General features: G+C 42.4%; 1 protein-coding gene and 1 long non-coding RNA gene across 3 annotated transcripts in view; one reads left to right on the top strand and one right to left on the bottom strand.

Annotated features, from left to right (window-relative positions):
- The window catches only part of nalf1a (NALCN channel auxiliary factor 1a), a 72,441-nt gene that overhangs the window by 7,640 nt on the left and 40,109 nt on the right, over positions 1-24,692 (bottom strand). The window contains exon 1 of one of the 2 annotated variants that reach the window (XM_035754919.2): positions 1,281-1,407. The exons of the other annotated variant lie outside the window; for it this stretch is intronic. Within the exon in view, the coding sequence (XP_035610812.1) occupies positions 1,281-1,334 (54 nt within the window). The 5' untranslated portion in view covers positions 1,335-1,407. Of the gene's footprint in view, positions 1-1,280; positions 1,408-24,692 lie in introns of those variants that run through there. 2 annotated transcript variants of the gene reach the window in all.
- On the top strand, positions 934-4,823 carry LOC127916647 (uncharacterized). Its single transcript, XR_008095422.1, has 2 exons — positions 934-1,114; positions 2,074-4,823. It is a non-coding gene; the product is annotated as an uncharacterized LOC127916647 (long non-coding RNA).

Raw genomic sequence — 24,692 nt, 5'->3', positions numbered from 1 at the left:
ATTCCTTACCCTACAAATACTGTATGAGAGGCATGTCAGTTCTCATGCAGTGCTGAATGCCACCCTGGAGTAACCTGAACACAACTTTACCGAAGAAGAAAACATAATCACTCATTCTCCATCTGGGACGCAAACCATACACCACTCTTTTACATTACCAAACACAGGGGTTTTTGAGCACATGCACACAGGCATCGACCCACCCACGCACTCTCTCACACACACACAGACACACACTCACTCACTCATCTGTTCACACACCCTCATCTGTTCACAAACACCCTCAGGAACACGGTTAGATAAAGCTATGTCTGTATAAACTGTGAATAAATATACATCAGCTTTCCCAAGGACATCACTGTTTCAGCACCATGGACAGCATCTATCAGGTTACATCAGCCTTCCACCAGTGACTGCAAAGCGGCATTGTCCATTTCAGCACCATCTTCAGCTTCGACCAGGCCTCCCACAAAACTGTCTGTAGACCTCATAGAAATAGTATCTGTGCCATTATGGCATCTGTGACATCATGGGCAGCGCCATTGTGGCTATTTTCATTTGAAGGTAGTCCATTTATTTATTATTTTGTGTTTGAAAAAAGCATAAAGCTAATATTGGTGATTCACAGGAGCCTACAGTGTGTCATTCAATTATTGTGGCCATTTGATGGTGGTCCTTTGTAGCCCGTTAGGTGGAGCATGGTGCTTGCAATGCCAGGATAGTGGGTTTGATTCCTGGGACCAACAATATGTCAAATGTATACACACATGACTATAAGTCGCTTTGGATAAAAGTGTCTGCTAAATGCCATGTATTCTTATATTATGATGGTAAAATAGCTTAAAGCCATACGCTTTAGTCACGCAGCCGCCATTTTGAAACAAAAGCGAGGTGGGAAATCCTAGGCGGGAACCCCGGAAGTCATAACAACAATTGTATGGACTTCTAGTTTTTCAAGTTTGAAGTTTTAATGTCACGTGCACATAGTTTACAACTGTTGCCGGCTATAACATTGACTTATTTTGATAAATGGCAGATGAAGACAGACTGCCCAAGGCAGTCTAACTAAAAGGTTACAGTAACTGGATCGAGGGTTACATTAACGATGTACAAGGTAAGATTGTATGTACGTGTTTTTGCGGCCAGTTTGTTGCTAGCTCGGTAGCTAGCTATCTTTCTATAGCTACCGTAACGTTGTAGGTTGAAAAAGGTGTAACGTTTATATTTTAACATCACTTCATTGACAATATTACAGAATACTTTCAGCTATTGCTACTTACAACCATTGTAGCTAAGTAGTTAATGTTCCCTGTTGTTGTTGTTGTGCTTGTCATCTTGACTCGTCCAATGGTTTCACAGTCAGGAGGAGTCAGGCAGGTGCGAAAAAATGAGCTTTACATAATTCAGATAGTTTGCTGGTCAGTTAGGTCAGTGGGGGTGTCAATTGAGTATGGCGATTTCTTCTTGCAAATTAAGAAAGTGTGGTAGTATGCATTCTAGTCGTGCGCTGGGATGCCATGAACCACGGAATCCACATATAGAAGGTACTGCGTGTGTGTAAAAACCTACCCAATTCCCATTTTCATTTAAATCCAGAAAAATGCAATATTAAATCATCAATATCCATTCTGCCATGCTCAAAATGTCGCTGAAAATGACACCAACTTTATATTCAGCCTGTTTCAGTTCCAACCCGATTTCAAATCTGCTTGCTAAACACGCTGCTGAAATGCAAATGGTTTATGGATCTTCAATTAGATTTAGTAGACCCAAATTGAATCATTTTGGCCCTACCAGTTACAATGAAAAACATTTTTTTATAAACCTATCACTACTGAAAACCCTGAAATCTATTCAATAATCAAACACGTTGTTTTCAATTTCAGGTAAGTAGCCTTTTCTGCATTGTTCTGCTTTTGGTTTCTGCTTTGTTATAGCATACGTTAATGCATTATAAAATTGTATGGGTAATCCATATCATTATATGTTCTTATTTGTGTGTCCCTTATGGTGTATTAAAATAAATATTAGGTTGTCTTGTCTAACCCAACTCTGTTTTTACTTTGTTTCCAGGTAGAGTTCTCTCCTGAAAGTCCATTCATCATGGAAACTAAGTTGAACTGGAAAGCGGGCCAGGGACAGTGCAACCATGCCATCGGTTTACTGTACACCGTGGCGCATTACATTAAAATGGGCTACCCGTCTTTTCCACCAACAGAGAGCAAATCGTCCTTGCCTCAAACATGGCACGTTCCCACACATATGTCAGGTCTGCAGTCAAAACCTCTTAATACAGTCCAAATATTGAACATTAAGCCACCAAAGAAAGACATTGCACCTGCCAACAAGATCCGGAGGACTTGTGAGTGGATTGTGCCAAACCTCTATTGTCCAGTCCCTACACCATTGCCCAGTAAAGAGTTTGCAAGAAACGTCCTGCAAAACCTTGCAGCAATTCGAAGCAACTGCCAGATGGAAACCTTGCTGGCCTCAAACTCAGAGCAATAGTATGTGTCTTCTAAGTATGGTGAGCTGCCCTTTGGATCCGGTCTGTTTTGCTGGATGCAAGTACCTGACCAATAGAGAAGATGGAACCAATTGTATTCATCACATGCTTTGTAACAACAGGTGTAGACAATGCAGAGAGAAAGAAAATAAATAAATAATAGACAAGTAATAACACATAGTAATAAAAGTAATAATAAATACACAATAATTAGTTATAACTTGGCTATATACATGGGATACCAGTACTGAGTCAATGTGCAGGGGAACGTGTTAATTGAGGTAGATACTGTCTATAACTAGGAATAAAGTGACTAAGCAACAGTAAAAAAGTTAGTGCAGAAAGGGTCAATGCAGATAGTCCAGGCAGCTTTTTGGTAAACCAAATGGCCTGTTAATCCGTCTGGCTCTGCGGCCTTGTGAATGTTAACCTGTTTAATGGTCTTACTCACATAGGCTACAGAGAGCGTGATCGCACAGTTGTCCAGAACACCTGGTGCTCTCATGCATGGTTTAGTGTTGCTTGCATCGAAGCGAGCTTAGAAGGCATCTAGCTCATCTGGGCAGATCGTTGTTGGGTTTTCCATTGTAATCTGTGATTGTTTGCAAGCCCTGCCACATCCAACAAGAGTCAGAGCCAGTATAGTAGGATTTGATCTTAGTCCTGTATTGAGGCTTTGCCTGGTTGATGGCTCATCAGAGGTTGTAGCGGGATTTCTTATAAATGTCGGGATTTTGTGTCCTGCTTCTTGAAAGCGACAGCTCTAGCCTTTAGCTCAGTGCAGATGTTTCCTGTAATCCATGGCTTCTGGTTGGGATATGTATGTACGGTCACTGTGGGGACATTGTTGTTGATGCACTTATTAATGAAGCCAGTGTCTGATGTGGTAAACTCCTTTTAAAAAAAAGGTAGGGGAGTGGATCAGAAAACCAGTCATCAACTGGAGTGACCACCAATTGCCTCATGCAGTGCAACACATCTCCTTTGCATAGAGTTGATCAGGCTGTTGATTGTGGTCTGTGGAATGTTGTCCCACTGCTCGTCAATGACTATGTGAAGTTGCTGGATATTAGCGGGAACTGGATCATGCTGTTGTACATGTAGATCCAGAGCATCTCGTACATGCTCAATGGGTGACATATATGGTGAGAGTGCAGGCATTGAAGAACGTGGGACATTTTCAGTTTCTAGGAATTGTGTACAGATCCTTGCTACATGGGGCCATGCATTATCATACTGAAACTTGAGGTGATGGCGGCGGAGGAATGGCACGAGAATAGGCCTCAGGATCTCGTCATGGTATCTATGTGCATTCAAATTGCCATCAATAAAATGCAATTGTGTTCATTGTCCAAAGCTTATGCCTGCCTATACCATAACCCCACAACCACCACGGGCACTCTGTTCATGATGTTGACATCAGCAAACATCTCGCCCGGTACAGTTAATACCGTGATTCATCCATGAAGAGCACACTTCTCCAGCGTGCCAGTGGCCATCGAAGGTGACAATTTGCCCACTGAAGTCGCTTACGACGCCGAATTGCAGTCAGGTCAAGACCCCAGTGAGGACAACAAGCACACAGAAGACCTAAGATGGTTTCTGATGGGTTCTTGTGCAGAAATTCTTTGTTTGTGCAAATCCAAAGTTTCATCAGCTGTCTGGGTGGCTGGTCTCAGATGATCCTGCAGTTGAAGAAGCCAGATTTGGAGGTCCTGGGCTGGCGTGGTTACACATGATGTGCGGTTGGGACATACTGCCAAATTCTCTCAAACAAGTAGAGAAATTAACATTCAGTTATCTGGCAACAGCTCTGGTGGATATTCCTGCAGTCAGCATGACAATTGTACATTACCTCAAAACTTCATCTGTGGCATTGTGTTGTATGACAAAACTGCACATTTCAGAGTGGCCTTTAATTGTCCCCAACTGTCACGACTCCCGCCGAAGTTGGCTCCTCTCCTTGTTCGGGCGGCGCTCGGCGGTCAACGTCACCGGTTTTCGAGCCATCGCCGCTCCACCTTCCATTTTCCATTTGTTTTATCTTGTTTTCCAGCACACCTGGTTTACAGCCCCTCATCATGTGTATATTTTCCTCTGTTCCCCCATATCTGTGTGTTTAATTGTTCGTTACGTTTATTGTGTGACGCGTCAGGCTGTTTTTTTCCAGATATTGTTTTGAACCCGTGGTATTGTATTGTTGTACATTATTTTGTGTGACCAGTGCGCTATTCGCTTTTGCTTTTGGCTGGAGTGCTGTGACGCTGTTGCGTCCGACTGATTTGCTTCTGCCAATTAAAGTGTGCCTGTTCATTCATCTCTGCTCTCCTGCACCTGACTCCAGTTGACCAGTTGCGCACACAGTCTGACACCAACACAAGATGCACCTGTGTAATGATAATTCTGTTTAATCAGCTTCTTGATATGCCACACCTGTCAGGTGGATGGATTATCTTGGCAACGGATAAATGTTCACTAACAGGTATGTAAACAAATTTTTGCACATCATTTGAGAGAAATAAGCTTTTTGTGAGTATGGACAATTCCTTGGATGTTTTATTTCAGCTCATGAAACATGGGACCGACACTTTATATGTTGCGTTTATATTTTTGTTCAACGCATATTTCCTGAGCTTTCTTATATCTGCAAGATATAGGACAGAAACTTCAAAACCTTTTTCCTTATTTATTTTTTGACTGTCTTTTTTGCCATTTATGAATGTACCATTTATGAATGCTTTTGGGGGGGTAAATTCAATATTTTGTCAATTTTTTATATATATATATTTTTGGGTCCTAACATTTTAAATCAAACAGCTGAGTAGCTGAACGATGGGACTAAAAACAAAACAAAACGAATGTAAAATGTTCTGTGTCCGTAAAATGTATATAGTATGTATAAGCTGGAAGTAGAAGCCTAAGTGTTGTTTTCCAATAGGTTACTCAAATTAGGGGAAGGGTGGTAGAGTTTAAAATTATATATATATATATACACTGCTCAAAAAAATAAAGGGAACACTAAAATAACACATCCTAGATCTGAATGAATGAAATATTCTTATTGAATACTTTTTTCTTTACATAGTTGAATGTGCTGACAACAAAATCACACAAAATTGATGGAAATCAAATTTATCAACCCATGGAGGTCTGGATTTGGAGTCACACTCAAAATTAAAGTGGAAAACCACACTACAGGCTGATCCAACTTTGATGTAATGTCCTTAAAACAAGTCAAAATTAGGCTCAGAAGTGTGAGTGGCCTCCACGTGCCTGTATGACCTCCCTACAATGCCTGGGCATGCTCCTGATGAGGTGGCGGATGGTCTCCTGAGGGATCTCCTCCCAGACTTGGACTAAAGCATTCGCCAACTCCTGGACAGTCTGTGGTGCCACTCCACACCATGACTGACCCACCGCCAAACCGGTCATGCTGGAGGATGTTGCAGGCAGCAGAACGTTCTCCACGGTGTCTCCAGACTCTGTCACGTCTGTCACATGTGCTCAGTGTGAACCTGCTTTCATCTGTGAAGTGCACAGGGCGCCAGTGGCGAATTTGCCAATCTTGGTGTTCTCTGGCAAATGACAAACGTCCTGCACGGTGTTGGGCTGTAAGCACAACCCCCAACTGTGGACGTCGGGCCCTCATACCATCCTCATGGAGTCTGTTTCTGACCGTTTGAACAGACACATGCACATTTGTGGCCTGCTGGAGGTCATTTTGCAGGGCTCTGGCAGTGCTCCTCCTTGCACAAAGGCGGAGGTAGCGGTCCTGCTGCTGGGTTGTTGCCCTCCTACAGCCTCCTCCACGTCTCCTGATGTACTGGCCTGTCTCCTGGTAGCGCCTCCATGCTCTGGACACTACGCTGACAGACACAGCAAACCTTGCCACAGCTCGCATTGATGTGCCATCCTGGATGAGCTGCACTACCTGAGCCACGTGTGTGGGTTGTAGACTCCGCCTCATGCTACCACTAGAGTGAAAGCACCGCCAGCATTCAAAAGTGACCAAAACATCAGCCAGGAAGCATGGGAACTGAGAAGTGGTCTGTGGTCACCACCTGCAGAATCACTCCTTTATTGGGGGTGTCTTGCTAATTGCCTATAATTTCCACCTGATGTCTATTCCATTTGCACAACAGCATGTGAAATTTATTGTCAATCAGTGTTGCTTCCTAAGTGGACAGTTTGATTCCCTTTATTTTTTGAGTAGTGTATATTTATATTACAGTACCAGTCAAAAGTTTGGACACACCTACTCATTAAAGGGTTTTTCTTTATTTTACTATTTTCTACAATATAGAATAATAGTTAAGACATAAAAACTGTGAAATATTACAATTGGAATCATGTAGTAACCAGAAAAGTGTTAAACAAATCTAAATATATATATCTATATATTTGAGATTCTTCAAAGTAGCCACCATTTGCCTTGATGACAGCTTTGCACGCTCTTGGCATTCTCTCAAAAGCAAATTAGTGAGGAATGCACTTCAATTAACAGGTGTGCCTTGTTAAAAGTTCATTGTAAAATGTATTTCCTTCTTAATGTGTTTGAGCCAATAGGTTCTGTTGTGACAAAGTAAGGGGGGTAAGGGGGGTAAAAACCATCAAGCCCTATCAGGAAACTGGCTCTCATGAGGACCGCCACAGGAAAGGAAGACCCAGAGTTACCTCTGCTGCAGAGGATAAGTTCATTAGATTTCCCAGCCTCAGTTAATTGTAGCTCAAATAAATGCTTCACCGAGTTCAAGTAACAGACACATCTCAACATCAATTGTTCAGAGGAGATTGCATGAATCAGGCCTTCATGGTCGAATTACTGTGAAGAAACCACAACTAAAGAACACCAATAATAAGAAGAGACTTGCTTGTGCCAAGAAACACAAGCAATGGACATTAGACCGGCGGAAATCTGTCCTTTGGTCTGATGAGTCCAAATTTGCCAATCACTGCCTTTGTGAGACACAGAGTAGGTGAGCGGATGATCTCTACGTTGTTCTCACCGTGAAGCATGGAGGATGAGGTGTGGTGGTGATGGTGACACTGTCAGTGATTTATTTAGAATTCAAGGCACACGTAACCAGCATGGCTAACACAGCATTCTGCAGCGATAAACCATCCCATCTGGTTTGGGCTAAGTGGGACTATCATTTGTTTTTCAACAGGACAATGACCCAAACACACCTCCAGTGTCTGTAAGGGCTATTTGACCAAGAAGGAGAGTGATGGAGTGCTGCATCAGACGACCTGACCTCCACAATCACCTGACCTCAACCAAATTGAGATGGTTTGGGATGAGTTCGACCGCAAAGTGAAGGAAAAGCAGCCGTCATATGTGGGAACTATTTCAAGGCTGTTGGAAAAGCATTCCAAGTGACTACCTCATGAAGCTGGTTGACAGAATGCAAAGCTGTCAACAAGGCAAACATATTTTGATTTGTTTAACACTTTTTGGTTACTACATGATTACATATGTGTTATTACATCGTTTTGATGTCTTCACTATTATTCTACAATGTAGAAAATAGTAAAAATAAAGAAAAACCCTTGAATGACTAGGTGTGTCTAAACTTTTGACTGGTATGTCTATTTACCTCAAAAATATATGGGGGATTGAAAATTATGCAGACAATTACATTGATAGAAGCCACAATCTATCTTTAAAGCTTTCTAACCCCTAAACATAAAAAAGCAAATATTTGTCTTACTTTTTAACTCTGCACTGTTGGGAATGGGCTCGTAACTAAGCATTTCACTGTGAAGTCTGCGCCTGCTGTAATTCGGTGCATATTACCAATACAATTTGATTTGATTTTGAGTATAGTCATGAAACTTGCACTTGAGATCGTGTCTGCAGTCAGATACATTGCCATTGGGAGAAATTACTGGCTTCCGGATCAATGCTCTTTCAAGGATCTCACTGCTGCTTTTTGCACTTGTCCAGGATCAGTTACAGCACCAGAAATAGCACAGACATTAGGTCAAGCTGTTCCAGCACAACAAAAATAACATCTTGACCCGACTAGAAACAACTTTGGATCTGAAGTGGGTGGATTGTTGACCCGAGTCAAAACATAGGTTGTGTGTGCATCTTTCTTTCATAAAGCCCTCATCTTACTTTCATAAAGCCATCATCTTACTCAGTAGGTGATACACTAGGCTAGGCTAGATTAGGCTACCGTCCTTACAGATCAGTGGATACAGTAGTCAGGGGTTTTCCTAATGGCACCATATGGACTGCTCCCTATATAGTGCACTATTTTTGGGCCCAGGTCAAAATATATATATAGGAAATAGGGAGCCATATTGAGAAGCACTATGTGATTATGAAATCTCTGCTTCTTTCACTGTAGTCACCCAATGCTAGGATGGCAAGAGGTAAGGTTCAAAATGGCCACAAATGTGCAACGAGTTGCTCTTTATGTGGTCCTTTACATGTGCGATGTGTCAACAACAGAAAAAAGGTACATTTACGATGAAAAATGTTTCAAACCTGTAAGCTCTATCTGCGCAAATACCTTTTAACTTGCTGCTATACGGTTCGGCGACATGCTTATTGAGTCATGAAAGAGGAAGACTTCACAAAACAGTTATGAAATCTGGGACTTGGAAAAATACAAATGATCTCAAAGCTATACATTTTGCAGAGAGAACCTTATGTCCTTGATAATTCGTATAATAGGTTTTGGTCCTCTTTTTCTTTTTACTTCAAATTGTTTTTCACCGCGTTTTCAGAAGGATGGCCATAACGTAAGCTCTTTATGGTAAAAACTAATAAATACAAGTGCCTTAGAGCATGTTTAAGGCCCTTGGGAGAGGCATTGCTTTTTTGTCTTGTCCTATGTATATCAATACCAAATCCTCCATGGAGGTTTAACGAGCAAGTAGTTTACTGTCTTTGTGTGACAGAGACCAGAAAAATGTGTCAGTTTACTAATCCAGTGCTAAGCTTTAGCAATGTTGCTACTTATCCATAGGATATAATCTATTTGTCATTTTCGGTAACTATCGCTTTAACAAATGTGTGATGAACATGAATTCATATATTTGATGTGATTAGAAAGAAGGCAGGGTATTCTCTTTATTTCATCATTAAATGTCTTTACTTTTCCAAATTAACTTAAAAAAAAAGAACCTTAAGGTTGAACCCAGATTTACATTTCAGGGATTGAAGAGGGGGTCTGCACGTGACTTGAGTTTTCCTATGGATTTGAACCAGGGACTTTATCAACGCATCTTGCACTGCCTTAGACCGCTGCGGCACTCGGGAGCCCATTTCAAAATGGGTTACGAAACGAGAATTCACAAAAAAATACAGTTCTGAGACCTGGGACGTGAAAACGTTGATGCTCAATATCTCAGAACTATACTTTGCGCAGATAGAACCTTATATTCCCAAGGTCTCGCAGTGTGAAAGACAACACCTCGGTCATGTTCCCAGCATAGAAATACATGGGTGGATACCCATGAGAGTGCAGTCAAATTGCCATGGAGTGAGGGGATTTCCCCATACAATTATATTTATATGGTTCCCATTCATTAATGTGGACAAATAACTCTTGTCGGTGCACCTGTGTGTGTGCTTGATTGTATAATGGAATGAATAGCCTAGTGCCTTCAATGGGTTTCAGTATCGTTTCAAGCGACCTTTTCCATGCATTGATGACCATCACCAATACACATTCTGACCAATCAGGATCCAGATGGGATTAGTCACTATATCCACTGCTTTAACGGCCAGAGAGAGGGAGAGAAAGAAAGGAGAGAGTGAGGGGGGTTAAGACATGGCCAGTGTAGCACCTCCACTATGTTTAATGCCTTGCAAGGGAAGTTCCTCTTTTAAGCTATGCACACACGCACACAAACTGATAGGTTATACACTGCATTTGGAAAGTATTCAGACCCCTTGTCTTTTCCCACATTTTGTTGCTGTACAGCCTTATCCTAAAATTGATTCGTGTTTTTCCCTCATCCGTTTACACACAATGCCCAATAATGACAAAACAAAAACAGGATTTTTGATTTTTTTGCTCATTTATTCAATGTAAAAAAAAAAAAAACGTATCGCAATTACCTAAGTATTCAGACCCTTTACGCATTGCTTTGTTGAAGCACCTTTGGCAGCAATTACAGCCTTGAGTCTTCTTGGGTATGACTCTACAAGCTTGGCACACCCGTATTGGGGGAATTTCTCACATTCTCCTCTGCAGATCCTCTCAAGCTGTGTCAGGTTGGATGGGAAGTGTTGCTGCACAGCATATTTCTGGTCTCCAAAGATGATAGATCAGGTTCAAGTTTGGGCTCTGGATGGGCCACTCAAGGAAATTGAGTCCTGAAGCCACTCCTGCATTGTCTTGGCTATGTGCTTATAGTTGTTGTCCTGTTGGAAGGTGAACCTTCACCCCAGTCTGAGGTCTCGAGCGCTCGGGAGCAAATTTTCATCAAGGATTTCTCTAAACCTTTCTCCTTTCAAATATGCCTCAATCTTGACGAGTCACCCAGTCCCTGCCACTGAAAAATATCCCCACAGCATGATACTGCCACCACCATGCTTCACCGCAAGGATGGTGCCAGGTTTCCTCCAGAAGTGACGCTTGGCATTCAGGCCAAATAGTTCAATTTTAGTTTCATCAGATCAGATAATCTTGTTTGTCATGGTCTGAGAGTCTTTAGGTGCCTTTTGGCAAACTCCAAGCAGGCTGTCATGTGCCTTTTACTGAGGAGTGATTTTGTCTGGCCACTAACATAAAGGCCTGATTGGTGGAATGCTGCAGAGATGGTTGTCCTTCTGGAAGGTTCTCGCATCTCTGCAGAGGAACTCTAGAGCTTTGTCAGAGTTAGCATTGGGTTCTTGGTCACCTCCCTGACCAAGGCCCTTCTAACCTCGATTTCTCAGTTTGGCTGGGAGGCCAGCTCGAGGAAGAGTCTTGGTGGTTCCAAACATCTTCCATTTAAGAATGATAGAGGCCAATGTGTTCTTGGAGAACTTCAATGCTGCAGAAATGTTTTGGTACCCTTCCCCAGATCTGTTCCTCAACACAACCCTGTCTCGGTGCTCTACGAACAATTCCTTTGACCTCATGGCTTGGTTTTTGCTCTGACATGCACTGTCAACTGTGGGACCTTATATAGACAGGTGTGTGCCTTTCCAAATCATGTCAAATTGATCATGTCATCAATTTAATTTACCACAGGTGGACTCCAATCAAGTTGTGGAAACATCTCAAGGATGATCATAGGATGTCCCCGAGGTCAATTTCAAGTCTCACAACAAAGGGTCTGAATACTTACGTTAATAAGATGCTTCTGTTTTTTATTTGTAATACATTTGGCAACATCTAAAATACAGTTTTTGCTTTGTCACTACGTGGTATTGTGTGGAGATTGCCGAGGATTGTTCTTTATTTAATCAATTTTAGAATAAGGCTGTAATGTCGCAAAATGTGGAAAATGTCAAGGGGTCTGAATAGATTTCGATGGCACGGTATATACAACACTATTTGGACACCCCTTCAAACAAGTGGATTTGACCATTTCTGCCACACCCGTTCCTGACAGGAGTATAAATTCGAGCACACAACCATGCAATCTCCATAGTCCAACATTGGCAGTAGAATAACCTTACTGAAGAGCTCAGTGACTTTCAACGTGGCTACCTTTCCAACAAGTGATTTCATCAAATTTCTGCCCTGCTAGAGCTTCCCCGGTTAATGTAATAGCTGATATTTTGAAGTGGAAATGTTTAGGAGCAACAGCGGCTCAGCCGTCTGTTCTCGATAGTCTGAGGGACTGATCTGGGTTTCACGGAGGACAGGAGAACGCTAACTGCCCAAATGCATAGTGCCAACTAAAGTTTGGTGGAGGAGGAATAGTGGTCTGGGACTGTTTTTCAAATCAAATCCAATTTTATTGGTCACATACACATGGTTAGCAGATGTTAATGCGAGTTTAGCGAGACGTTTGTGCTTATAATTCTGACTGTGCAGTAATATCTAACAAGTAATCAAATAATTCCCCAACAACTACCTAATACTCACAAATCTATAAGGGGTGAATGAGAATATGTACGGATGAGCGATTAGCGAGCGGGATAGGCACGGTGCAATAGATGACATAGAATACAGTATATACATTTGATATGAGTAATGTAAGATATGTAAACATTATTACAGTGGCATTATTAAAGTGGCATTGTTTAAAGTGACTAGTCATCCATTTGTTAAAGGGGCTAGAGATTGGGTCTCAATGTAGGCAGCAGCCTCTCTGAGTTAGTGATTGCTGTGGAGCAGCCTGATGGCCTTGAGATAGAAGCTGTTCTTCAGTCTCTCGGTCCCAGCTTTGATGCACCTGTACTGACCTCGCCTCCTAGATGGTAGCGGTGTGAACAGGCAGTGGCTCGGGTGGTTGTTGTCCTTGATGATCTTTTTGGCCTTCCTGTGACATCGGGTGCTATAGGTGCCTTGGAGGGCAGGTAGTTTTCCCCCGGTGATGCGTTGTGCAGACCGCACCACCCTCTGGAGAGCCTTGCGGTTGAGGGTGGTGCAGTTGCCGTACCATGCTGTGATACAGCCCGACAGGATGCTCTCGATTGTGCATCTGTAAAAGTTAGTAAGGGTTTTGGGTGACAAGCCACATTTCTTCACCACACTGTCTGTGTGGGTGGACCATTTCAGTGCGTCTGTGATGTGTACGCAGAGGAACTTAAAACTTTCCACCTTCTCCAGTGCTGTCCCTTCAATGTGGATAGGGGGGTGTTGCCTCTGCTGTTTGTGAAGTCCACGATCATCTCTTTTGTTTTGTTGGCGTTGAGTGGGAGGTTGTTTTCCTGACACTACACTCAGAGTGCCCTCACCTCCTCCCTATAGGCTGTCTTGTCGTTGTTGGTAATCAAGCCCACGACTGTTGTGTCGTCTGCAAACTTGACGACTGAGTTGGAGGTGTGCATGGCCATGCAGTCGTGGATGAACAGGGAGTACAGGAGTGGGCTGAGCACGCACCCTTGTGGAGCCCCAGTGTTCAGGGTCAACTAAGTGGAAATGTTGTTTCCTACCTTCACCACCTGGGGGCGGCCCGTCAGAAAGTCCAGGACCCAAAAGCATAGGGCGGGGTTGAGACCCAGGGCCTCAAGCTTGATGATGAGCTTGGAGGGTACTATGGTGTTGAATGCTGAGCTGTAGTCAATTAACAGCATTCTTGCATACAGTATACAAACACATACACAGATATTGAGTTGTACCCCCCCCTCCTCACCCTTTTTTTTCATCAAAAGTGTTCCACAGGGATGCTGGCCCATGTTGACGCCAATGCTTCCCACAGTCATGTCAAGTTGGCTGGATGTCCTTTGGGTGGTGGACTGTTCTTGATACACATGGGTAACTGTTGAGTGTGGACGACCCAGCAGAGTTGCAGTTCGTGACACAAACCGGTGAGCCTGGCACCAACTACCATATCCCATTCAAAGGCATTAAAATATGTTTTCTTGCCCATTCACCCTCTGAACGGCACGCATACACAATTATCCATGTGTCAAAAGTATCAAGGCTTCAAATGTAAATAAAATAATTACGCACAAGTAATTATTTATCACGAGGGCCATAAACAATAACTAGTAATGCTACATACTCCAAGAAAGGTTAAAATCTCACCTTTCTGGTAAAGATAGTTATAAATTGCTAAGGTGTCGTCACTTTTGAGGACAGAAGCTGAAGTACAGTAGACAGTACAAATATACAAATATGAAAATGTTTGTTTTTCTGTATGATGTATTTCCTTTTCAACAAAACTATGTAAGGCTTTAAATGACTTCTATTTTTCGAAATATTTGTATAATCAATAACTATAAGATTTCACCTTCCTTATAACTGTAAAATACATATGTGTATATTTAGTTACAGAATTTTTATTTTTTTTTTTAAAGGTCTCTCTTGATCAACACCCATCGATGTGAATGTCTCACAGAGCTGCAACTTGGCTTCTTGAACTCATTAGGAACTTGCCTTTCATCTCATATTAATTATTGTCCATCTCTGACAAAACAGAAAGTTTATGTGCTTATTTTTTTATGTATTAATTATTTTTTGAATACTGGCTATAAATTGATCTCTGAATGTGGTACTGCGATGAAGCCACTCTCTCCTGCTGGGTTGTGATGTATGGATTCCAGGCATATGTGTTGTTAGTGGCTGTGAAGTAGGAGTTGATGGACATTCAGAAGAGCAAATTATATGGTAGAAGAGACATCCCAGCTTCAAGTGGTGTCAAATTTCGAAAACAGATTGACTTATAAATTCAAATGTAGGTCAAAACCGGTACCAGAACAGCGCAGGTCCCATAAACCATGGGATTTACATCAAAGAGGTTAAAAATCCTTCCTTAACCTGTCCTCTCCTTCATCTACAGTAATTGGAGTGGATTTAACAAGTGACATCAATAAGGGATCATAGCTTTCACCTGGATTCACCTGGTCGGTTTATGTCATTAAATTCAGTGTACTTACACACAACACGTGATTGTAAAGTGATGTTTAAACTCAAACTCTATCCTACAGGCAACCCATTGTGTTGATAAAGCAGTTTGATCAATGAAGAACACACACAGGACACAAACACTATACACAATAGTAGACACGAGTGTTTTTGGAGATTACATTCTATTTTACTACTCCACACATTTGCATTTAGATTATAAAGAAGAACTGATGACAAAGAAGAACTCTCTCCATCCTCCTCTCCCTCTCGCGTGCATGCCTTCCTCTTCCTTTCTGCCTGGACCTAACGTGTATCCCCTGAGATCCTTTCACATGCAACGCTGGTCTCCTGTTCTGTTCTCTGCACGGGGGTAAGAGAGGAAGAGCGCACAGCACATCAGGGGGAGGGAATGGAGAGTTGCTCACTGACATCTATCGTGTGAATGCCACGAATACTATTGAGGAATACACTACACACACACAATGTCAATGTAACATGTTGGTCCTCGTCTTTTGACTAAAAGTGTCTGAAGAGAGGACAATTACTACACAACAGAGTCTGGCTTTATAACCTTGGTAATTATGATTTGCTAGGCGGATATGCATGGCTAAGCTATGCACTATAGGCCTAGGTGTAAGAACATGTTGACGTGAAATCCTACAAAAACGTGTAAAACAAGCTAGAGAATACAGGCAGTGATGCAGAATCCAATAAGGCGAATAGATGACCCAATGACGCAAGAGATATTGCATAAGTTTGATGTGGAAGCTAACGCTGTCATTTGCTAAATAACACTAGTGCAAAGTGACTGTTGCAAGGCACTGGCTAATGCTATGCTAACTGTGGCATGAAGTTTAGCTCTGGGTAGGTTGGCTGAGTTGGTGTTCACAGTTCAGCATGTAAAAGGACTGAGCTAGTTTTTGTAGAAATTAGGCTCAAATCTGTTGCCTGATATAAATAAAAAATGAGTCAAAAGCTGTGATCTGCTATACCGTACATCATCGCCATTCCCCATTCCCCATCCTAACATCACAGTGTAATGAACTCGAGGGGAGACAGAGAGCTGGTTTGAAGCGCAGAGCACAGCAGGTGTTTATTGCAAAGGACCACATGAGGAGGCAGGTAGCTGGGTCCAGGAGCAGGCAGAAGGTCATACACAGGAGGAGGCAGGTAGCTGGGTCCAGGAGCAGGCAGAAGGTCATACACAGGGGGTCCAAAAGGCCAACAGTACACACAGGGAAAAGGCTAGTAACGTAGTCCGGGAGATCGGGCAATAGACAGACAACAGGAAAATCGATAGGCTAAAGTACAGGTAGGGAATAGGCTAAAGGCGTCGTTAGTGAGGCAGGCAAAAGCTATCATACACGGGAGGCGTACATCACGGGACCACCAACGCTCCGAAAGACATGTGCCACAAACAAACAATACCTCACAGTGATGTGGTGCAAAGAACTGAACTAAATGGTGTGATAATGACATACAGGTGTGTGAAAAGGTGATTAGAATTCAGGTGATTGGGATCTGGATGGTGAGTTGCGTTCAGGGGATGGTAGGTGTTTGAGAGTGTGAGCCGGAAAGTGGTTGGAAAGTGAGCTGCATTCAGGGGATCTATGTGTTTAAGGGTGTGGGTTGGAAGCAGGCGTTACACACAGTAACATGCAATCCCAATTGAATCCATATCCCTATATCCCCTAACCATGTGTGTAGATATGTGAGGACTGGATAGACATATGGTGGAAAGTCTACACCTGTTGTATTCGGTGCGTGTGACAAATAACATTTGATTTGAAAACATACTTAACCTAACCTATCGATCGCAAGGTGGAGCTACTTCCATATTGCCTATACCCACACAATCCTCTCAAATTTACACCACTGCCTAGGAGATAGCGGCTGATTTTGATTTGGGCAGAAGGGGTAGTTTCATGCCTTGGCAGCACAGCACGTATGTTTGTAATTATCTCTCCAGCAAGCTGAGGCATATACTTCATGGTGGCAAGTCAATTTTTTCCCCCAAATAAGGCACAACTGAATCAAATGAGTTTCACTTCAGTCTGAGGCTGTGGGGTGGTGTAGCAAAGCAAATCCTATCCCCCTTATTTGGGGAAGCAGCCAAAATTCCCTGCCACCTGCTGCTAGCCTTAAATCTGTCGGCTCCTTCGTGGTAATGCCACCCGCCACAAACAAACAAAAAGCATAAAATACAAATCACATTGTCGGTTATTGTCAGGATGATTTTCATTATGGCGCAGAGTCATGAAGTGCCTCTCTCCCCTCCGTTAGCTTGACCTGTCCTTGTGCACATCCTGCCCTGCTCATGCTCCCTTCCCCCATCTCTTCAGTCTACATATCCTGGAAGCCCACTGGAGCTTTCACTGGAGGAAAGATGTGGAGCATCACAAATGACACACTGTTCTCTACAGATGTAGGATCTTAATTCTATCACTCTTTGTTGCTGAGAAATTTCCTGCACAACACGAAATGCAAACGTGTAGTGCATTCGAGGTTTAAAAAGGCTTCTTGAAGTTTGTAATTTTCACTTTAAAATGTGACTTGATTTGCCATAACAAAAAAATATATCAACCCCTACAACAAATGTCCATTAATTATCATCCACTTAATTATTCACATTTCCTGTTGCTGCAGTATTTGTTTCCTGCTGTAGAAAACTGGTTCAAATTAAGATCATACATCTGTATATAATGCACTGAGCCCTGGTCCAAAGTAGTACACTAATTTCAAGTTCAAGTCCTCTGAATGAGGTATAAATTATGTGACAAATAGGCTTACAGTGCCTTCAGAAAGTATTCATACCCCTTGACTTATTTCACATTTCGTTGTGTTACAACCTGAATTCAATATGGATTTAATATATTTTTTTCTCACACATCTACACACAATATCCCATATGGACAAAGCAAAAATGTGTTTTTGGAATTTTTTGCAAATGTATTGAAAATGAAATACAGAAATCTAATTAACATACTGTAAGTATTCACACTCTTGAATCAAGACTTTGTAGAAACACTTTGGGCAGTGATTACATCACAACTGGATTTCGCAACATTTGCCCATTATTCTTTTAAAAATTCTTCAAGCTCTGTCAAATTGGTTGTTGATCATTGCAAAACAACCATTTTCAGGCCTTGCCATAGATTTTAAAGTAGATTTAAGTTGAAACTGTAAATTGGCCACTCAGAAACATTCATTGGTCTTCTTGGTAAGCAAGTCCAGTGTAGATTTGGCCTTGTGTCTAAGGTTATTGTCTTGCTGAAAGGTGAATTAATCTCACATTGTCTGGTGGAAAGCACACTGAACCAGGTTATCCTCCATCTCTGTAGTGACTGGGTGTATTGATGCACCCTCCAAAGTGTAATTAATAACGTCACCATGTTCAAATGAATATTCAGTCTATTTTTTTATTTGTATCCATCTACGAATAGGTGCCCTTCTTGGAAAACCTCTTTGGTCTTTGTGGTTGAATCTGTGTTTGAAATTTTAAATAAAATATTTTTATTTAGCCTTTTTTTAAACACTTATGCCAGTTGAGAACAAGTTATTTTGCAACTGCAACCTGGCCAAGATAAAGCAAAGCAGTGAGACACAAACAACACAGAGTTACATATGGGTTAAACATATGTACAGTCAATAACACAATAGAAAAGTATATATACAGTGTGTGCAAATGTAGTAAGATTAGGGAGGTAATGGAATAAATAGGCCATAGTGGTGAAATAATGACAATTTAGCAATTATACACTGGAGTGATAGATGTGCAGAAAATGAATGTGCAAGTAGAGATACTGGGGTGCAAAGGAGTAAAAAATGTAATAACAATATGGGGATGAGCTTGTTGGGTGGGCTAATTATAGATGGGCTGAGTACAGGTGCAATGATCGGTAAGCTGCTCTTACAGCTGATGCTTAAAGTCAGTGAGGGAGATATAAGACTCCAGCATAAGTGATTTTTGCAATTCGTTCCAGTAATTGGCAGCAGAGAACTGGAACGAAAGGCGGCCAAAGGAGGAGTTGGCTTTGGGGATGACCAGTGAAATATACCTGCTGGAGCGCATGCTACTGGTGCTGCTATGGTGACCAGTGAGCTGAGATAAGGCGGGGCTTTACCTAGCAAAGACTTACAAATGACCTGGAGCCAGTGGGTTTGGCGACGAATATGTAGTGAGGGCCAGCCAACGAGAGCATTCAGTGGTGGACAGTATATGGGGCTTTGTTGACAAAACGGGTGGCACTGTGATAGACTACATCCAATTTGCTGAGTAGAGTGTTGAAGACTATTTTGTAAATGACATCGCAGAAGTAAAGGATCGGAAGGATAGTCAGTTTTACGAGGGTATGTTTGGTAGCATGAGTGAAGGATGCTTTGTTGCTAAATAGGAAGCCGATTCTAGATTTAATTTTGGATTGGAGATTAATGTGAGTCTGGAAGGAGAGTTTACAGTTTAACCAAAGATCTAGGTATTTGTAGGTGCCCACATATTCTAAATCAGAACCGTCCAGAGTAGTGATGCTAGACGGGCGGGCGAGAGCGGGCAGCGATCGGTTGACGAGAGTGCATTTAGTTTTACTTGCATTTAAGAGCAGTTGGAGGCCACGGAAGGAGTGTTTTACGGCATTGAACCTCATCTGGTGGTTTGTTAACACAGTGTCCAAAGAAGGGCCAGAAGTATACAGAATGGTGCCGTCTGCGTTGAGGTGGATCAGAGAATCACCAGCAGCAAGAGTGACATCATTTATGTATACAGAGAAAAGAGTCGGCCCGAGAATTGAAACCTGTGGCAATCCCATAGAGACTGCCAGCGGTCCAGAAAACAGGCCCTCGGCTTTGACACACTGAACTCTATCTGAGAAGTAGTTAGTGAACCAGGTGAGGCAGTTATTTGAGAAACCAAGGCTGTTGAGTCTGCCGATAAGAATGCGATGATTCACAGAGTCGAAAGCTTTGGCCAGGTCGATGAAGATGGCTGCACCGCAATGTCTTTTATCGATGGCGGTTATGATATCGTTTCGGACCTTGAGCGTGGCTGAGGTGTACCCATGACCAGCTCTGACACCAGATTGCATAGCAGAAAAGGTACGGTGGGATTCTAAATGGTCGGTGATCTGCTTGTTAACTTGGCTTTCGAAGACTTTAGAAAGGCAGGGTAGGATAGATATAGGTCTGTAACAATTTGGGTCTCGAGTGTATCCCCTTTGAAGTGGGGGATGACCGCGGCAGCTTTCCAATCTTTGGGGACCTCTGACGGTACAAAAGAGGTAGAACAGGCCGGTAATAGGGGCTGCAACAATTGCAGCGGATAATTTTAGAAAGAGAGGGTCCAGATTGTCTAGCCCAGCTGATTTGTAGGGGTCCAGATTTTGTAGCTCTTTCAGAACATCAGCTATCTGGATTTGGGTGAAGGAGAAATGGCAGAAACTTTGGGCAAGTTGCTGTGGGGGGCGCAGAGCTGTTGACCGGGGTAGGGGTAGCCAGGTGGAAAGCATGGCCAGGCGTAGAACAATATTTATTCAAATTCTCGATTATCGTAGATTTATTGACGGTGACAGTGTTTCCTAGCCTCAGTGCAGTGGGCAGCTGGTAGGAGGTGCTCTTATTCTCATGGCCTTTACAGTGTCCCAGAACTTTTTGGAGTTTGTGCTACAGGATGCAAATGTCTGTTTGAAAAATCTAGCCTTTGCTTTCCTAACTGCCTCTATATATTGGTTCCTAACTTCCCTGAAAAGTTGCATATCGCGGGGGCTATTCGATGCTAATGCAGGATGCTTTTGTGCTGGTCAAGGGCAGTGAAGTCTGGAGTGAACCAAGGGCTATATATGTTCTTAGTTCTACATTTTTTGAATGGGGCATGCTTATTTAAGATGGTGAGGAAAGCACTTTTAAAGAATAACCAGGCATCCTGTACTGACGGAATGAGGTCCTACCCAGGCCAGGTCGATTAGAAAGGACTGCTCGCTGAAGTGTTTTAGGGTGCGTTTGTCAGTGATGAGGGGTGGTCGTCTGACCGCGGACCCATTACGGACGCAGGCAATGAGACTGTGATCGCTGAGACCCTGGTTGAAGACAGCAGAGGTGTATTTGGAGGGCAGGTTGGTCAGGATGATATCTATGAGGGTGGGTGCCTATCCTTCCGGATTTAGGGTTGTACCTGGTAGGTTCCATGATAATTTGTGTGAGATTGAGGGCATCTAGCTTAGATTGTAGGACGGCCGGGGTGTTAAGCATATCCCAGTTTAGGTCACCTAACAGTACAAACTCTGAAGATAAATAGGGGTCAATTCATTCACATATGGTGTCCAGGGCACTGCTGGGGGCTGAGGGGGGTCTATAACAAGCGGCAACGGTGAGAGACTTATTTCTGGAAAGGTGGATTTTAAAAGTAGAAGCTCGAACTGTTTGGGCTCGAACTGTTTGGGACCTGGATAGCAATGACATAACTCTGCAGGCTATCGCTGCAGTAGATTGCAACTCCACCCCCTTTGGCAGTTCTATCTTGTAATGCACTGCTTGATTGAGGGACCTTACAGATAATTGTATGTGTGGGGTACAGGTTGTCTGTCAAGCCCTGACTGTAGAGAGTGTTTTATGTCTCTATTTTGGAATGGTCAGGGTGTGATTTGGGTGGGCAGTCTATGTTCTATGATTTTCTATTTCTCTGTGTTTGGCCAGGTGTGGTTCTCAATCAGAGGCAGCTGTCTATCATTGTCTCTGATTGAGAACCATACTTCGGTACCCTTTTCCCCCCACCTGTTTTGTGGGAAGTTAACTTTGACTTTGTTCAGGGCACATAGCCCAAAGCTTCACGGTTTGGTTTTGTTCGTTGTTTTGTCGGCGTCGTTTTTAATAAAGAGAAAATGTACCATGCTGCACCTTGGTCCAGTCGTTCAGCCAGCCGTGACATAGTCATTCAAAAATCATGTGAAACACTATTATTGCATACAAAGAGCAGAGTCCATGCAACTTATTATGTGACTTGTTAAGAAAATGTTCACTCCTGAACGTATTATGGCCATAACAAAAGTTTTGAATACTTATTGACTCAAGACATTTGAGCTTTCCATTTTTTAAATTAATTTGTAAAAAATGTGAAAAACATAATTCCACTTCGACATTATGGGGTATTGTGTGTAGGTCAGTGTCAAACAATCTAATTTTAATCAATTGTAAATTCAGGCAGTAACACAAGAAAATGTGGGGAAAAAGTCAAGAGGTTTGAATACTTTCTGAAGGCACTGTATGTTGAAAAGCCAAGGCAATAGAGAAAACAACACATTTCGTCTTTGTAGGTGAGTAGTGTGTGTGTGTGTGTGTGTGTGTGTGTGTGTGTGTGTGTGTGTGTGTGTGTGTGTGTGTGTGTGTGTGTGTGTGTGTGTGTGTGTGTGTGTGTGTGTGTGTGTGTGTGTGTGTGTGTGTGTGTGTGTGTGTGTGCGCATCCAAGCTGTGTCTATGACTGACTGTGTTGTGTGTCTTGTGTCTGTGTGCAGAAAGAGAAATGTGTCCGAGGGTTAATTGAGTTATGTGTATGGCTGCAGGAAGCAGACCTCTCAGACAGATTAGATCAGTCAGTGTAAATGTGCCGGCTTTCTCTCTTATTACAGGGAACATGCGCGAGCACACACACACATACCAGGCCGAATACATTGCAGACATTACATTGCGTCAGCCATCGGTTGTCACATCGTCGGCGCAGTCGGGCATCAGATGGCTATATTATTTGATTTTAAACACATATGTAGACATTGTGAGATTTGGCATGCGTCTGCAATGTAGTTAGCCTGGAACATGGCCTTCATAACTAAATTCAGCATTACATCATGAAGTGAGAATGAAAGAGTGAAGATATACACCCTGCAACCATACACATCTGTGGAGGGATGAATCTACTAGGAAAACTGAGATCATGATGCCAGTAAGTCATATTGTTATTTTGCTGAAGTCTCTTGACTGCTGCCTTTTGGGAATAAGTCTCTCTTGTAATAAAATGTAGCTTTAATCTCAAAGGAATCCAGCTGTAAAAACTATTTTAAAAATCAAAATGAAAAACAGTCCATTGAACAGAGCATCATCAGTTGAGCAACTCTTCTCTGGAAAAGAACAACTTGACATTCCTCCTCTCTTCCATAAAGAAATGGGAAATCCCTCTCTTTTTTTTTTGATCTCCTTTTAAAAATCCTTCTCTTCCAAACAAAACACAGGTCTCCACTCCATCAGCGCACACGGCCAAGAGAGTTAGGTCCTTTTCCTACAGAGAACCACACTTCAAAAGAAGCCTGCTGACTTTGAGTGACAGCTCCTAGAGCTGAGGTGCCTTGACCGCCACCGTCTCTTCAAAAGCAACCTCTTTCCACATCCTGTTTAACACTCTCATTCAGCCTCTCATTCAGCCTCAACTCCTTTCACATACCTGTTGTCTGCCTGACTGGCGGAAAAGAAATGAAAGGAAGACAGGAAATGTGGCAGTCAGCAAAACAAATTGTGCAGGGAACATTGTGAAATGCAGTTGGTTGAATACACCAAAAGGCACATACTGTATGGGTGTGATTACAACCATGTGAAAACATGTCATTTTTTTGCAAAGAAATAGCATCCTTCTGCAACCAGACCGTGTCACAATAGACGTCAACAAGATGTCATTGCAAACACTTTTGCTCCCTGGTTTACAGTTTTTTTTATTGCTTTGGTGCTATGTGGTATGTGGTGAATTTTATAAAATCTTAGTACAAAACTCCAAACTGGTAACACCGCCGGTCTTACATTCAAAACCTTTCATTGTGCAATCATTTTGTTTGGAGACATCTTTCCCTACACAATCATTGATCCAAAATATAAGTTTACTGTGAAATATAATGAAAACATTGGTTTAAATCACCAAAACACATCATAATGATACATTCTCAATTGAGCTCTTTTAACCAGTTAAACCATTAGCAAAAACATGAAAGACAGTCCTACGTGTTTCAAAATTGCCCTTTTATAAGTGCTGAAAGTTTTATGCTACAGTACTGTAAATCACAGGACATTGCACTGTTTCACATTAGGCACTACCAATCAATATTGACTGAACATCTAATTTTCATATTTTTTATCCCATGTGTGGTCGAAGGTGTGGTCATTGGATACCTCTTCCACAATCATGTATTGTTTTTTATAGTATTGTACTTATGTATTGTAATGGTCCTTTGTGGCTCAGTTGTTACGTACATGGCTCTAGCAACACCATGGATGTTGATTCCCAATGGGGTGAAAATGTATGGACTTACTGTTGTCACTTTGTTGCCACCCTGTCTATGTGTGCGTGTAGGGCCACCCCGTCTATGACCATTGCCAAAGGTATATGGCACACACCCACAGGCGGCGCTCCTAGTGGCCGGAGACTTTAATGCAGGGAAACTTAAATCACCAAATTTATATCAACATGTTAAATGTGCAACCAGAGGGATTCTAGATCACCTGTACTCCACACATAGAGACGCGTACAAAGCTCTCCCTCGCCCCTCCATTTGGTAAATCCGACCACAACTCTATCCTCCTGATTCCTGCTTACAAGCAAAAATTAAAGCAGGAAGCACCAGTGACTCGGTCTATAACAAAATGGTCAGATGAAGCAGATGCTAAACTACAGGACTGCTTTGCTATCACAGACTGGAACATGTTCCGGGATTCTTCCGATGGCATTGAGGAGTACACCACATCAGTCACTG

The sequence above is a fragment of the Oncorhynchus keta genome, chromosome 37 (genome assembly GCF_023373465.1).
Source record: "Oncorhynchus keta strain PuntledgeMale-10-30-2019 chromosome 37, Oket_V2, whole genome shotgun sequence".
Lineage (NCBI taxonomy): Eukaryota > Metazoa > Chordata > Actinopteri > Salmoniformes > Salmonidae > Oncorhynchus > Oncorhynchus keta.
Note: the sequence above shows the minus strand (reverse complement) of the source record. Positions and strands in the feature narration are given on the sequence as shown.